Raw genomic sequence first — 15,368 nt, 5'->3', positions numbered from 1 at the left:
GCCAAATAATACAAACACTAATAGTAGTTATATAGAATATAGATGTGTACACCATACCTACACATTAAACATCGAACTTTTTTTCCTATACAATAATACGTTTCCGGCCGCGTGTTCAAATTTTGTAATTTCCGTATCACAACATTCCTGACATCCGGTTTACGCGTCCTGTCTATAGCTCGACATTTTTTCCCATAATTTCGTTTCCGATCAGAGCACACGCGTATTTGGAGATGACGTGACCGGCCTTTAGGGAGGATATTATATTATTGTAAACGTCGAGATGAGTAAACCGTTCTATAAAGAACTATATGGTTCTTATATATTCCTTCGCGAGTACGGTTTTGGTCTATTTTTATCCACTTTCCTTTTTATCGTTTTGTCTCGAGATAATATAATAAAACATATAATATTACGCTGCAATATATTATTATATTTTATAAGACGTAAACGCGATACCATAATATTATTGTTTACGTCATCAGCGTCGGCAGAAAACTTTCGTCTGTTCAAGTGTGGGGGAAGGGGGGCTGACTGGAGCCGCGGCTGGTGGGCAAGTCACAGCTAGCCCAACTCGATAGCAGATAGCGAAGACGTAGCATACAACATATAAATAAATAAATATACAATATACATACATACTTATACGGTGAAAGACGCGCGTATATATTATAATATTATTATATTATGTGACTCGAAGCGAATGAATATAGTTCCGACGCAGACTCTGCGAAAAACACTTTTGGACGACCCTTCGTTTCAGCCCTCGGCCCATCCCTCCGCCGCCGCCACGCATCGTCACCACGCCGTGGAGGGGTGTGAGAAAGAGAGATTGAGGGGGGGGAAGACAGAGAGAGTGAGAGAGACAGAGTGTTTCCGGACGCGTACACACGTACAAGTTAGTTCCGGGGCGCGCAATATAAATGTGAATTAAAAGTTTCTGTGTCTTACTTCATTCTATCTCTTCCGTCTCGTGTTTTTTCCTTCTTTTTGTTTCGCTTTACGGTCGCCACACCGGATATGATATACAACAAGCGTGTATTCCGTATATATATATATATACACACGCGCGAGAGAGAAATCCGACGAAGCCCGCGGACGCGTGTCGCCACCGGGCAGACAGAGTGCGTGATCCGCAGCAGCGTGTTGCAGGGAGATACGATCTCTTTTCGTTTATTTATATTATTATTTTTACGTACGTAATGGACGTAATGCGAAAAGTTCCTCAGCTCGCACAACCGTGACTACGCGATTAATCTGTGAAATTAAACAGAATCGCCACCTGCAGCAGCATCAGCGCATAATATTATAATAATATTTTTTTTTGTGCGATATATATTTATAAACATTTGCAAGCCATAAATATCGCGAAACTTTTCTCTCTTTCGGTTTGACACTTGTATATATGTATATATATATAAATATGTACTTACGCTCGCGTAAGTCGAGAGTCTCCCCGCGTCCCCACGGCTATTTTATCACGTCGGATTTTGAAAATTAAATTGTCTCGATACTAAACAACATTCAACATCGATGGTTAGAAAAATTTGAAAAAAATTCAAAATATACCTCTATGTTTTATGCTTTTGGCGTCCAGACATAACCGTACTGCATACAATGGTCAGTGACTATAACTATATTATATAATTTTTAAATGAAAACTAATACATAAAAATACGAAACTCTGTAAATGTTTAACCAGTGGAGCCTACCAACATAATAACAATGAAATATACGATCGTCTAACATTAGAATATTAATATGACCTAATATGTACCTAGGTGCATCTTTTCACAAGATGAAACCTTTTAATGCAACATAATAATAATATTATAATATCGGACATCACGCGTGGCAAATTGTCTGATTTTTATGAGGTGGTAACGTAGAAAAGACAACAACTGTTTAACATATTTTATCATACGTCTGCATAAAATTAAAATAATCATATTATTCGTATTAACATTATGTTTACCTGGTAAACCAAGCCTGCGAAACCATGTCTCCCTCGCCTCCTCTATACGATCAAAATATATCTCAAATGAAAAATAGTTTTTCACACTTTCCGCATACTATACTAATCGTAAGCCTAAGTCTCTTTATATTTACGGTATTATATTAACGACATTTGTATCATTTATAATCACATTTTATGTAAACTATATTATTATTATTTACAGTATCGCGTATTACTGTTTAGTATATTACAATATATTATACGATACTGTTTATGGGTTTGGATTAAACGTTGATGATATTTTTTTCCTGTTAGTATTTCTTCGACTTAAATAAAAAAAACACGGAAGAGCAGAATACGATTTTTTTTCTCGTTAATATTTACTAGATAACTAGGATACGGATTTTATTATTTTATGGTGCTATCCATTTTTATTAGAGGTGACGTTCATAATATACATGTATACATATTACACAAGAACCTCCCGGAGATGATACATTTTATATATTTTATGTCAATCTGATTATTATACTGAAATTTTATTTTGCATATAAATGCACACTTAGAGGATTAAAGAATATTTTTCCACGATAAAAACATATTCCTGGCAAATATAATATTGTATATACTCGCGTTTATTCGAAAACCCAAATTTGATTTATGCGATATCCGAACGAACGCGATACCCGAGAAGAATTGCCAAGTAGCTGTCGCTTTAGATTCACACCGCTGTAGCAGAAGTTGCCGGTCCGGTATACCCATTGCACTATATAAACATTATAAACTATACATATTAACAATATTTAGTATTTTATTTACTGACAAGCGTTCGAACATTTCCCAAAATACCTTTTGAATGTCAAAATATTGCTGTGAGATATTTTTTGTACTTAAAAATCATCAGTGAATAATTCAGAAATATATTATGAATATAGAAAACATTATTTTCTAATTTCTAATTTTTATAGTAGGCATGTTACCTACGTGTTTTTTTATTTTAAACGTTTTGAAATATTTATATAAAAAATATTATGTCAATGTGGTTTTCAGGTGACTTTTATTCAACCTAAGACTACGTATTATTTATTTTCCCCTTTGAGTTCTTTTCCGTTCATATCTTGATCGAGGAATATTTCCTGATATCTGGAAGATCAGTTCACTAACCCCTATTTCCCAACCTAATAACTCTTTTGAGGTAGGAAATTATAGATATATTACAATCCTCAATCCAAAATCTTTGAAACTCTAGTCTTCAATGGCATCCAGCTGTTGGTAAATAACTTTATACTCATTGACGGGCAACATGGCTTTTGTCCGGGATGGTCGTCTGTCACATATAATGTTATTTTCTGTAATTATAATATATTCAGTGCTTTTGATGTCGGTTGACAGGTTTAAGAGATATAATATACTTGACTTTGCCAAGGCATTTAATTCTGTTGACCACAAAGATCTTTTCTATCACTTGAATTTTCTGGATTTGGAGGCCCACTTATAACATTGTTTGAATATTTCTTAATGCACAGGTATCACTGGGTGAAACTTTTTAGTGTGAAGTCAGATCTTTTTATTGCTAGGTACCTACTTTTGGTTAGTGGTGTATCCCAAGGAAGTCATTTTTCGCCTTTGCTTTTTTCCTTTTTTGTCAATAGTGCAAAGTCTATACTACAACACAGTTGCCTACTACCTATGTTTTACAGATTGCATGAAAATTAACTTCTTATAGTTGACTGCGTACCTATTACTCTAAAGCGATATTGTCAGATTCTTCAGGCACTAAATATTGGTAAATGTCGTTCAATGTAACCCAATTATGCAACCGTCAATATTGTAGGTAGTTGTTTCACTTTTTATAAATATTTATAAAGTGCCAATAGTGTAGACAACTGGAAACCATATAACAAATACAAATATAAATACATTGTAAGATCACATAATTAGACATAAATAGAAGCAATGGTGATATTATCATGTCGATATAAGTGACTAGTGATGTAAATGTTCATGACAATTTTCACGAACATTTTCAAAAAGTTGATAATATTATGAACATTTAATAATATAAATAAATCAAATAAAACCCTTGATATTATGTAGTTATAAATGTATAATATATTTAACCCACATAATTATATTTAAAACTTTGTACTTGTATTACAATTTACCCATTTTTATATTTTTATAATAGTAGGTATACTATTCAACATAATATAAGAAATCCAAATTACAAATAAATTTATCTCGGTAATAAATTTGCGTTTTAATCTGCTGTTAAAAAAATTGTAATCTTACTTCAATATAAATGATGAGTGTAAATAAACGTTTTCCAACATTTATTGCTTTTTCTTTTTATGATATTTTTTGATATTTATTGTTTGAGTTATTTCCACAATCTTACACATTCTATTTTTTATAAGTAGTTATTACCAATTACAAATTGTGGCGCTCGAGCTAGTAAAGTAGTGGAAATTCACGGATAAAGACTAGTTTTGGTCGCCGCCCGGTCTACTTCTCTCGTGGAACGGAGTATAGTGTTGTTAGGTTTTATATAAAAGAGTCAACTGATCTATTATCAAACTTAAAGTTAAGAACATTCTTCGTGCGACTGTGTTTGTACATAAGCATATTAACTTCTCTGCAATATATGACAGTTTTCATACTGTAATATTTTACAGACTTATAAGCTATAGGTACCTACATAAAAATTAATTATCGTAAAAAAGCCAACTTAAAGTTTTGTAATAGGTAAATTCAATAGTAGATAACTCCACTGATCAGTTCCTCTGAACGTAAATTTGATATATTGCGCTAAGGTCAGACCGAGCAGACGTCGTACAATAATTAGGTATAGTATAAAGTTAAACATAAATATGTCCATGGAAACACGTAGATATACAATGATACAAAATAAACCGATCGAATACGGAATACACTTACGGTCGTCTACGAGGAAACGTTGCCGGAAGTTTGAAACCATTATTATTTTAATGTCGTTTTCGTCGAACTACAACGTCGTTAGCGAATTATTTTAACCGGAAATCTGCAAATCGCACGTTCTTCCAACATCTACGTAACGTTAATTTATGAATGATTTTCGTCACCGCCCAGAGCCATACATAAAAGCCAAATAAAGAAACTAACTATCACCCGACAGCGGACGGCCGGAAAACCGCAAAAATAGACAAAAGACGGTTCCCATTTCTCATGGGCCATGGGCATTGTTGCCACCATAGATAATATATAATATACAAACACCAGATATATCTTTATACAACAATCTTGAAGTTGATCGCCATTTGTAAAGCAGATAATGTTTACATTTTTCATATACACCTAACCCACGTTTGTAACAATGCCTGATTTGTGAATGGCAGTCGACTTTCATGACAAAAAGGAGACCAATAGACGATTAGGTATCTAGTTTGGGTATAGTTTTATTATCTATGGTTGCCACCACAGATAACATAAGAATGGATATGCATACCCTTATACTCATAGATGCATAGATAATATAAGAATGGATAGGACATGCCTATACCAGTTCCATATGGGGCCGTGTGCTTTTTTGGGGAAGAGAGAACGTAAAGAGAGAAAGACGATATGGGGCTTTTTAAGGTTATGTGCAAAACTATTTTATTAAATAATAATGATAACATGATAGTCAGTTATATTTAGATATTTGTCAGTTTGTATTTAGATTGTAGTGCCACGACTTGTGCCTGGAAAATTACTCTAAACTTTGTTAAATATTTAAAATATTTATTATTATTTATCAATTATCATATCAATATTTGCCCCATATAACCTTAAAAATAGTATCACTTAAGTTTCATGTGATAAATTCTTATGTCCTATCCATTCTTATATTATCTATGCATAGATGGAGCATTACATGTTGGTGGGGTCGAGTGGAGCGTTCACAGTGTTCTATCGTCACAGCCATCATCATAGCAGTGTTGTCATTTCTGACAACATAAAATATGTTTATTCGCATATTTATACAATATATTTTTAAAACACAAAATTAAAAATGCATATTTTTCAAAAAAAACATAATCACCATACAAATTAATAAATGATAATTTTTAAAACTTGAGACCAGATTTAATATATATATATTTAATAAATATTTCATAAAAAAAATGTTTGGAATTCATCGAAAATATCTACTTAAATTCACTTTTAAAAATGTAAAGCCTAATATGTGGTCATATTCTAAAATAAAATAAAATATTTAAAATACGTGTATTATTAAAGGTTTGGTTTTGTGCATCGTCAACTTTTACGTAACGTTACAATATTTTCAAATACACTATTATTTTTGATACTTATCAGGTGAAACTATTCATTGTTTTGAAGTCTATATAATGATAACCAATGAACATCATGAAAAAAATGCGAATATATAGGTATAAGCAGTAAACATGATGTCACACTCAATAACAAACATAATAACTACAATTGTACCCTATTTAGAATATACAATGTGATGTGACACAATAAAATAGTTACAATCAAATGTCAATGTTATTCGTTCTTTATATTATTAATGTCCATAGGAACAAAATAGGTAACACAGCACTGTGCTTTATAAATATAACTAGTGTGTTACACTTTGTCTGACTAGTGTCGATAAAAAAAACTATACTTAAACGCGTCAGAATGAATTTTTTTTTAATTAATTTACTAACATCGCTATTGTTTCGATCGTCTTCAATATCATGTATTGGATCGAGAAATTTAAATATTCTTTCTGCATTACCATTAGTAAGTGATTAGTTTTTAATAATGAATATGTGAGACTAAAATGGAAAACACATTGCTTAACATGTTTTATATATTTTTATTACATTATACTACAGTAACATGGACATTTTTTTTGTTTTGTTAAAATGGTATTGTATCTTATTTTTAAATTATATGGTATTGATACCGATGGTTCAATGAAGAGCTGCAAGTTTTATAGCGAGGGGTTCGTCATATTAGCTGCTGTAGGGTTATTCATGGTGTTTAATTATGTATATATGTGTGAGATTGGTGTATCTGAAAAATTCGTAAAAAATATAAAAAATGATTAGCATTAGTCAAACTCGATTTGCAATTAGTTGCAATGAATTTGCAATTATTTGGTGGTATTTTGAAATGAATCGGACAAAGTGGGGGGGCTACATGAAGTTGCCCCCCCCCCCCCCCGAATTTTGAATTTGAGTTTACTAATGAAACTCGATTTGCAATTATTTGCAATTAATTTGCAATTATGTGGTGGTATTTTGAAGTCATTCGGACAAAGTGGGGGGGCCAACTTCATGTACATCTGAGTTCTTACTCATTAGATTACAATAATATGGACTGGAATTTTTTTTTGTTTTGTTGTTAAAATGATATTTTATCTTATTTTTAAATTATATGGTATTGATATCGATGGTTGAATGAAGAGTTGCAAGTTTATAGCAAGAGGTCGTCATATTAGCTGCTGTTGTGTACGTCTACACGACAAATTAAATAAAGTACGCTCAGCGAAATAACCGACAAAATATTTATTTTAAACAATGTAAAACAATTAATGTAAATGAGTTTGGGAGGTTCAGACAAATATTCTGCTGGAATACGACTGACTCCCCCTGAGGACGCTCGCTGTGGCTACCAAAACTGTCCACGCAGTGGAATGTCATATGCTGTCGCCGTGCTCGTTTCCAGGGGTACTTGGATACATATACATAATAATATTATAGATGGACACATATATATAATAATACTATAGATGGACACATATATAGATGGATACATATATTATAGATATAATAAGAAATGCTTATATTACGCTTCTAAATGAAATGGGTTTATAACACTGCAGTAGGGTTATTCATGGTGTTTAATTATGTATATATGTGTAAGATTGGTGTATCTGATTCTTGTTCTTGTTGCTATAATCTTTTAATTGTATGAAGTATATAGCTGGATAGGTATGCTCATTATTATTTATTTTATTTTTTATTAATCCCAAGATGTCATTCAAAAAAGTAAAAAACTTAAAAAACCACAAAGATAAATAATATTTAGAAACAATCATACATCCTGTACGTGTGATATTGGTGTATCTGATTCTTGTTCTTAAGCTGTTGGTATAATATAATAATGGCTTGAAGTATTTAGCTGGATAGGCATACCATTATTCTTAATTTTTTTTTTTATTGATTTGAGTTTATTGGTGGTTGATGTTCACTAAAACTCACAAGATGTTTGCAATTTGTATCTTGGTAATGATAATATTATGTACCTATCTTTTTTTTATCATACTTCATCATAATATTAAATCTACTATATTTTATTGTTTTGAATACTATATAGATACCTACATAATTGATTATATCTGTCTAGGGTCCATATAAATTGAACTTCAAACAGGTAAGGAGTTGTGATCCTTCAAAATCCTATAAAATACAACACAATTTTTACCTGAGCTATAACCAAATATCCAACGCAACTGAAATCAGAGGAACCACAATCAATATCGTTCCATTTGATGACACTTTGTTTGTAAGTACGCCTGATGTAGCTTTCAATAATAACAAAATCTGTTTTAAACAAAGTCTGAAAATTTGCCATTATTGTGTTTTGACACCGAATAAAAACAACAATCATTTAATGTTCTAACATATGATCCGCCCGTCCCGATGACTATGGTACTGGAATGTTTGGAGTGTACAAACAACACTTAATGTATTTTATCTGTTGCTACATGTATCACATAATATTATGTTACTTTTTTAATATACTAAAAAATTATTAAGTCATCCATATTTTTCTAGATGGAAGCAAATGTTGCATCCCGAGATGCAGACGGGAATTGGAAAGACAATACGTATATGCATAAGTCTCCAAAAGCATGCTCGTCATTCAGGAATTTAATGGGAGACGAGTGGACCGCGGTGATGGACGGTCTTGGAATAAAGAATGCCACATGCCCTATACCACCGGTATAATAAGACATTATAATTATATAATATCAATTTTAAAGTATATTTTCATCGAAAAACTATAAAAGTAACTTTCATCAAATATATCTAGATCAACATTATGCTTTCGTCAAAAATTAATAATTAATTATTTCACATAATTGTAATTTATAATATAGACATTGTATACTAATCAAGGCTTCAAACCGGTTAAAACCGATTATATTTGAAATTTATATGAACAAAAACGAAAACGGAACCACAATTTGTTATTTTATAGAACGAAAACGATATGTTTAACCAGAATTATTTTTTTCTTAGACGAAAATATATAATTTTTAAATTAGGAATTAAAAAAATAAATAATAGTAACCATAATTGTTTATATTATTTATGTTGGTCACTTTGTTTCTAATATGAAAAAATGAAAGTTTGCAACTAAGGTGGATAATGCAATTCACCTTGTTTGTAGCCCTTAATGCTAATTAAGTATGCACATAGAATATTATTGTTATTTTATCTATGGTATCCGATAATTCAATAATCTAAGACCATTGTTTGTAACGGGTTTTTATACTTTTATGCAGGGCTTAAAACCGTTATCAATAAAGTCGGTAATCGGCTCGAAAATTTTTGAAAACCGGTAAACGGTTATCGTTTAATTTTGATATTTTGGTAACCGGTAACCGTTTCTTTAAAAATATTTCAAACACTATGATAATCGTTAATCGTTTAAAAACCGTTGATAAGGTTTTTTGGTAATCGATTACCGGTTAAAACCAGTTTTTAAAAATAATTTTTTTCAATATTTTAATCATATTTTTAATACAGTTTATTCAGGCTATTCGTGGGTTGTTAACATAACTATTATTATTACAAAATTAAAAACTTAATATGCTTTAATTTGGTCAAATTCTCTCAATTTAAATATTTTTATTATTTATTTTTTCAAACTGCTTTAAAGTTTAAAACAAATGATCAAGATAATGGTGATCTTTATAAATCAAAAATATAAATTGCATAAAAAAATGTTATTGTTATAATTTTCTTATTTATAACTGTAAAAAACCAAAATTAAATATTATAACTTTCCAAGATGACACTAAGAGTGATACATTGACACGGAACTTTTTGGTTGTATTGTATATATATTACCTAGATCTGCAGATCGAGCATTCTACGCTAGCCTTCGGACCAACTCTTGGAGCAAACACTACAAATAACAAATGCAGAACCAGGAGGGTTTGGGCTCTGGGAGTCATAATTTAATACTAAACTATTTATAAATGTATGCAAAACAAAGTATAATGTGATAAAAACCTAAATATTTTGAAACAAATTGCTTAAAATTAAACTTAGAAGGTCCCCCCTATCTATAGTAAGTTGTGGCACTGTATATAAATGTGTATATTTCTAAGAAACAAAGATCAATAAAAAAATAATCTTGAACGACGACGTTTATGACGGTATTTATAATATATAGTTAAACACTATTATACCTATATATATAATATGTGATATCCACAACAGATAAACAAATACTCGACGGCAATCAATTGGGGAAAAAAATTTAAAAATAGCTGGAAAATTAAATTCAACTATAATGTAATCATGATTCATGGCATAATTCAAGTTTTAGGAAATATGGGAATAGGTTTTGGTTATAAAACCGGGATTGAAAATACGAGGTAACCGCTTTAATGTTAATACTTAGATATTTACCGTGATTACCGATAAGTGATAACCAATAACCGCTTCCAGCATTCCAAAACTAAAAGCGGTCATCGGTTTTCAGTTCTCAAATTTACGGTTTTTTACCGGTTTTCGTTACAAACCGGTTACCGGTTTTAAGCCCTGCTTTTATGATTTGACAGCATGTATCATCGGTGCTATTATCAAATATTTGTAAAACGTTTATTTTCTTATTAACTAAGCGTGTAGTTGTCGCCAACTATACTTATTACATATTTATTTAAATTATAATGTTATATAGTTTTATTTTACATATACTTATATATAAAAAGCAGGTAAGTGGATGTCGCTCTGCTGTACAGTAGGTTACAAGTGGGTCAATGTATAATGAATTGAAGAAAAACGATTCTGAGCGGAGATGGTTTATCAGTATGGATTTTTTAAAATGTTATTATTTATTATAGCCTTTAAGTTGAATTAATAATATAATTATTTATTCGTTGCTACGGTGATACACAAATCGTTAAAAATTAAAATCCCATTTTAAGCGTTTTTTCGTAATTTGTCAGTAGTTTTTCCCGTGGCTTTAAATAACTATTGAGAAAATCAAAAAATTACCTCTCTAAAGTACCATCTCGATTCAATTTGCTAAATGATAAGGCAGTTTATGTTGAAATCAAAGCACTCCTTCAGGTAGAAATTTTGTATACAGAATATAAAAAAAGTAAATTAAACACCATTGTAAAACCGCTAGCTTCCTCGCTCCGCTCAGAATCTAAGAAATACGTTTTTTTATAAAATAAAGTAAATTAATATGTAGTTGTATATTTTTTTTTATAGTATAACTGATAAATACTATTCATATTATTAATTATTATTATTTAACAAAAAAAATAATAATACTAACGGTTTTATTAATTTAAAACTGGTTTTAAGTAACCATAAAATGTAAATTCTATATTAAGCGGGTTTTTATAATTTAGACCGAAAAAAATAGAAGAAGAACTAAAACCATTAAACTAACAACACAAAAAATCGTTTCAGTTTGAAGCCTTGATTGTTATAAATAATTGTATTAAATATTTGTTTTATACTTTTAGGGCACTTATACGGGCACAGGCGTGGATACTTCGTTATTTTTAAACACCAATTTTCCTAAGACATTTGTTTATGGGACGTACAGACTTCGATATTATTATACTCGTAATAATGAAGTTTATACCTGCTTAATTTATGTATTTGAAATTAAGCCCCTTTAACATAGATTTTATAATAGTTTATACAATAGTATTATACATGACCTATGTTATGTAATGTTGTATCATGCATAATATATAAAAAATATTAAAATAAAAACTATTAACTAAGTTTTGAAAAGAATCATATATTATGTAACAGGTGAAATTCCAAAACAAACCATACAATATTTAATAAGCCAAGTAACATCGTAGAAACATATTATTGCAATCCACCAAATTAGGTTAAGATAACAATTTTGTAATCAAATAACATTTAGTATAATTTTTAGCATAGTCAATAAGTACAATGTATAACTAGGCTAAACTTAATACCGATATTACCGATAGTGCTTCGATACTAAAATTAATATATAAAAAATATGTGAAGACAGAAAAATGGTCAATTCTGGTGATCGTGTCTGAACGCTAGTGTTTAATAAAAAAGTCCTTAAAATACTATTTGTTCGTTTATTCGTGTGCGCCTGAAGTGATCGGCGTATATAACAGTATCCAATGATTCACAATTCCAAGGATTCCATTCTAATATATATTTTCTTATTTTACACATTGAAACAGATTTCCCTTTGGTGAAATTTAGGTTATCCTTGCCATTTTTTTAAAAAGTTGATATAGAAAAATCATGTCTATGTGTATATTATAATAAACCATTTTGCGACATTATGGCATTAAGAAAATGTTAACATTAACAATAGTTTTATGAACACAGCTAAAATTGATCATTTACCTACTAATAGTGATTTAGTATGTATATTGTATAATGACTGCAAAGATTTGTAATGGGTATAGTATGAATCGGTAAAGCACGATTGAGCATAAACCTTTTTAGCAACACGATTGAGCATAGAATTATTTATGCGATCTTGCCACATTCACGTGACCAAAATTTTGTAATTTATTATTTTCACGTATTATCTACTACACCAATTATTATGATACCAGACACGAGCCGTGAGCTGAGTCCAGCTTTATCGACAATGTTATCGATTAAAAAATTAGTTCCGGACCAATAAAGTTCCAACGTTTTAAAAATTTAAAATTGGGGGAAAATATAAGATAATAAATTAAGATACAATTCCAAAATTATTATAGAAATAATATCAGTGTTCGATAGTATTATAATATTATAGTTTTCTTGACTTATAAATAGTGTTTGCACTCATCTAGATAATTATTTGTTCATCTTTTATCTTATCTAAATGAATAATTACAAGATATCTGAACGTTCATCTTCGATAATTTTTTTAGTAATCTAAATAAATTCATCTAGATACATTTTTTATTGATATAAATCGCGAAATTGTACAAACACATTTTAAATATTTATACAGATTCTCAAACCAAGTTTATGGTTTATAAATAATGTAATTATTTTTATTTATATCGTTATTATTATTATGTTCCTAGTGTCCAACTAATAATCCACACTATGGTTTTTTCTAATAGTATAGAGAAGCGATTTATAGATACGTTTATACGATTTATACGATACATAATTAATATATCAATAATAATAATTTATTAAAAACTTTGGCATATTTTTAGTACAATTTTGACATAGTTTTAACGCAATTAAATCAAGTCTTTACTTATAACTAGAGAGCGGATCCTTAGGTTTTTACATATTTTTATTGGCTTTATAATGCAGCTTTACGATGATGAAAAATGTGGACGATTAATCCATCATAGAGTTCGTAGGAAAAAAATTTATTTTGCATATTCTAGCATATTTTAGACATTAAAGAATATTTAGCCTATTTGTCATACTTAAGAATATATTCAATTATTGTTCATAAAAAAGGATATTTTATTAATTTCTCTAGTTGTGATTTTTCTAAGAAAAAAAATAATTTGATTTAAGAATGTTAAAAATTAAAAATCATTGAATTATGTACTTGATTGTAATCAAATGGTAATTTTGGTCATACTGTTACTCTCAGTCCGTGATTGTATAATATTATAGAAGCGACACTCGCCTCTCCACTTCAATTGTTGTCACGGACTAAAATATAATGGACTGGAAATGACATGGTGGGCGGGTGACGGGGGACGGCCCGCAAAAGGTTCCTCTGTTATCAATAACACTCATAATTGAATGTTTTCAGCGCTACCGGTGGTTTTATTTGACGTCACATTTTGTATCTCAGTCCGTGTTTTATACAGATGGCGCTGTAAACTCTCAATTATTAATTCCACCCCCCGCATTTGCCTCTTGTACATACTTTCGAGGCCACTGATAATCTGCTCGTTCCCAGTCCATTATATCTTAGTTCGTGATTGTTGTTATTTCGTGGCGGACTGATTGATGTTGTAAGCTTGGCGGTAAGGCATGATGTTAGGAACGCTTTTATCGCCGAAACGGACCGCTCGAGACCAGCCCGCCAAAGTTTAAAAATCAGAATGGTAATTGTATAAGCCCCACAACTATCCAGCTACAGCGTACCTTCAAAAAATTATTTTCCTTAAACTATTTTGAATATAATGAAGATGCTAATTGTTTGGATGATTTAGACCAAGTACTGACTACCCTGAGCAAAATACCAGCAGAAGATTTGAAAACAATATTCCCTGACAAGCAGAAAGTAATTCAAATTAACCCATTACCCATTGATGCAACCCATTACAGGTCATTAGAATTACCAGAAAGAAATGCATATTATATATGGTTATTTGATTATGAAGAGTTTTAACATGCATTCTTGTGAAACATGCGTAGGATATGGCGATCTACCACAAAGTTATCCGATGAACTTTTTTTCACACACTCCAAAGCACATCAACACAGTTCTATATCTATGTTTTCATCATTAATGACCCCAGATTGTAATTTTGACCAGTATATTTTTGAATTGGACACTTTTTTACAAATCAATTTCCTACTTTAGCACCATTACCAAAAGTAGGGCAAAAACTAAAAACTTTAATGTTAAATGTGTACTTTGAACAGTTCCCTCATGAATATTTGTTAAACTTATTTATAAGATTTAGAATTTATACTATGTTAACCAGAACCAATCAAAATTTGCAAATTCCTCGCACAAAAAATATAAAATTGCAAATTTTATGTAATTTATAAATATTATTATGTATATTTTTTTATTTGATAATGTAGTTAGTAATTTTCTATAAGAACATGGTCTGTAAATAAAATAATGTAAAAAAAACTGTTATTAACTGGTTAAATTATTTAAAAATGTGTTGTTATATTATTTCATTATCTAGTTTGTATTTTGTATTTAAGTAAATTGTAATTCTCTACCTTCAACCATAGAACATTATAGAACATTAATGTTCTAAGCTTTAACACAAGCTTATCTTATATCTTTATATTATTACTACTTACAATATTATTGAATGAATATCTTAAAAGAAAACTATCCGTGATCCGTCCATCCATCATATCCTACAACATTAAAAAAAAAAAACAAAAAAAATTGACGTAATATTATAATTTATATTTTATAATACTCTTGTCGCACAATTATCAACAAGGACGATGTTGTAAGC

General features: G+C 30.2%; 1 protein-coding gene across 1 annotated transcript; it reads left to right on the top strand.

Annotated features, from left to right (window-relative positions):
• The first annotated feature begins 6,600 nt into the window (after positions 1 to 6,600).
• LOC132945878 (uncharacterized) lies at positions 6,601 to 12,259 on the top strand. The gene is made up of 4 exons (XM_061015677.1): positions 6,601 to 6,724; positions 8,336 to 8,494; positions 8,767 to 8,934; positions 11,706 to 12,259. The coding sequence occupies exons 1-4, from the start codon at positions 6,620 to 6,622 to the stop codon at positions 11,862 to 11,864; spliced, it is 591 nt and encodes a 196-aa protein (XP_060871660.1). The 5' UTR covers positions 6,601 to 6,619; the 3' UTR covers positions 11,865 to 12,259.
• Positions 12,260 to 15,368: the final 3,109 nt, after the last annotated feature.

This window comes from Metopolophium dirhodum, chromosome 5 (assembly GCF_019925205.1).
Source record: "Metopolophium dirhodum isolate CAU chromosome 5, ASM1992520v1, whole genome shotgun sequence".
NCBI classification, from domain to species: Eukaryota; Metazoa; Arthropoda; class Insecta; order Hemiptera; family Aphididae; genus Metopolophium; species Metopolophium dirhodum.
This window is presented reverse-complemented; position numbering and strand designations above follow the sequence as displayed.

Excerpts from the sequence above, each read along its gene's own strand:
- LOC132945878 (XM_061015677.1), top strand. The coding sequence starts at position 6,620 with ATGAATTTTTTTTTAATTAATTTACTAACATCGCTATTGTTTCGATCG. Across the intron at positions 8,495-8,766 it reads CATTTGATGACACTTTGTTT|ATGGAAGCAAATGTTGCATC; the intron begins GTAAGTACGCCT and ends ATATTTTTCTAG. Across the intron at positions 8,935-11,705 it reads CCACATGCCCTATACCACCG|GGCACTTATACGGGCACAGG; the intron begins GTATAATAAGAC and ends TTATACTTTTAG.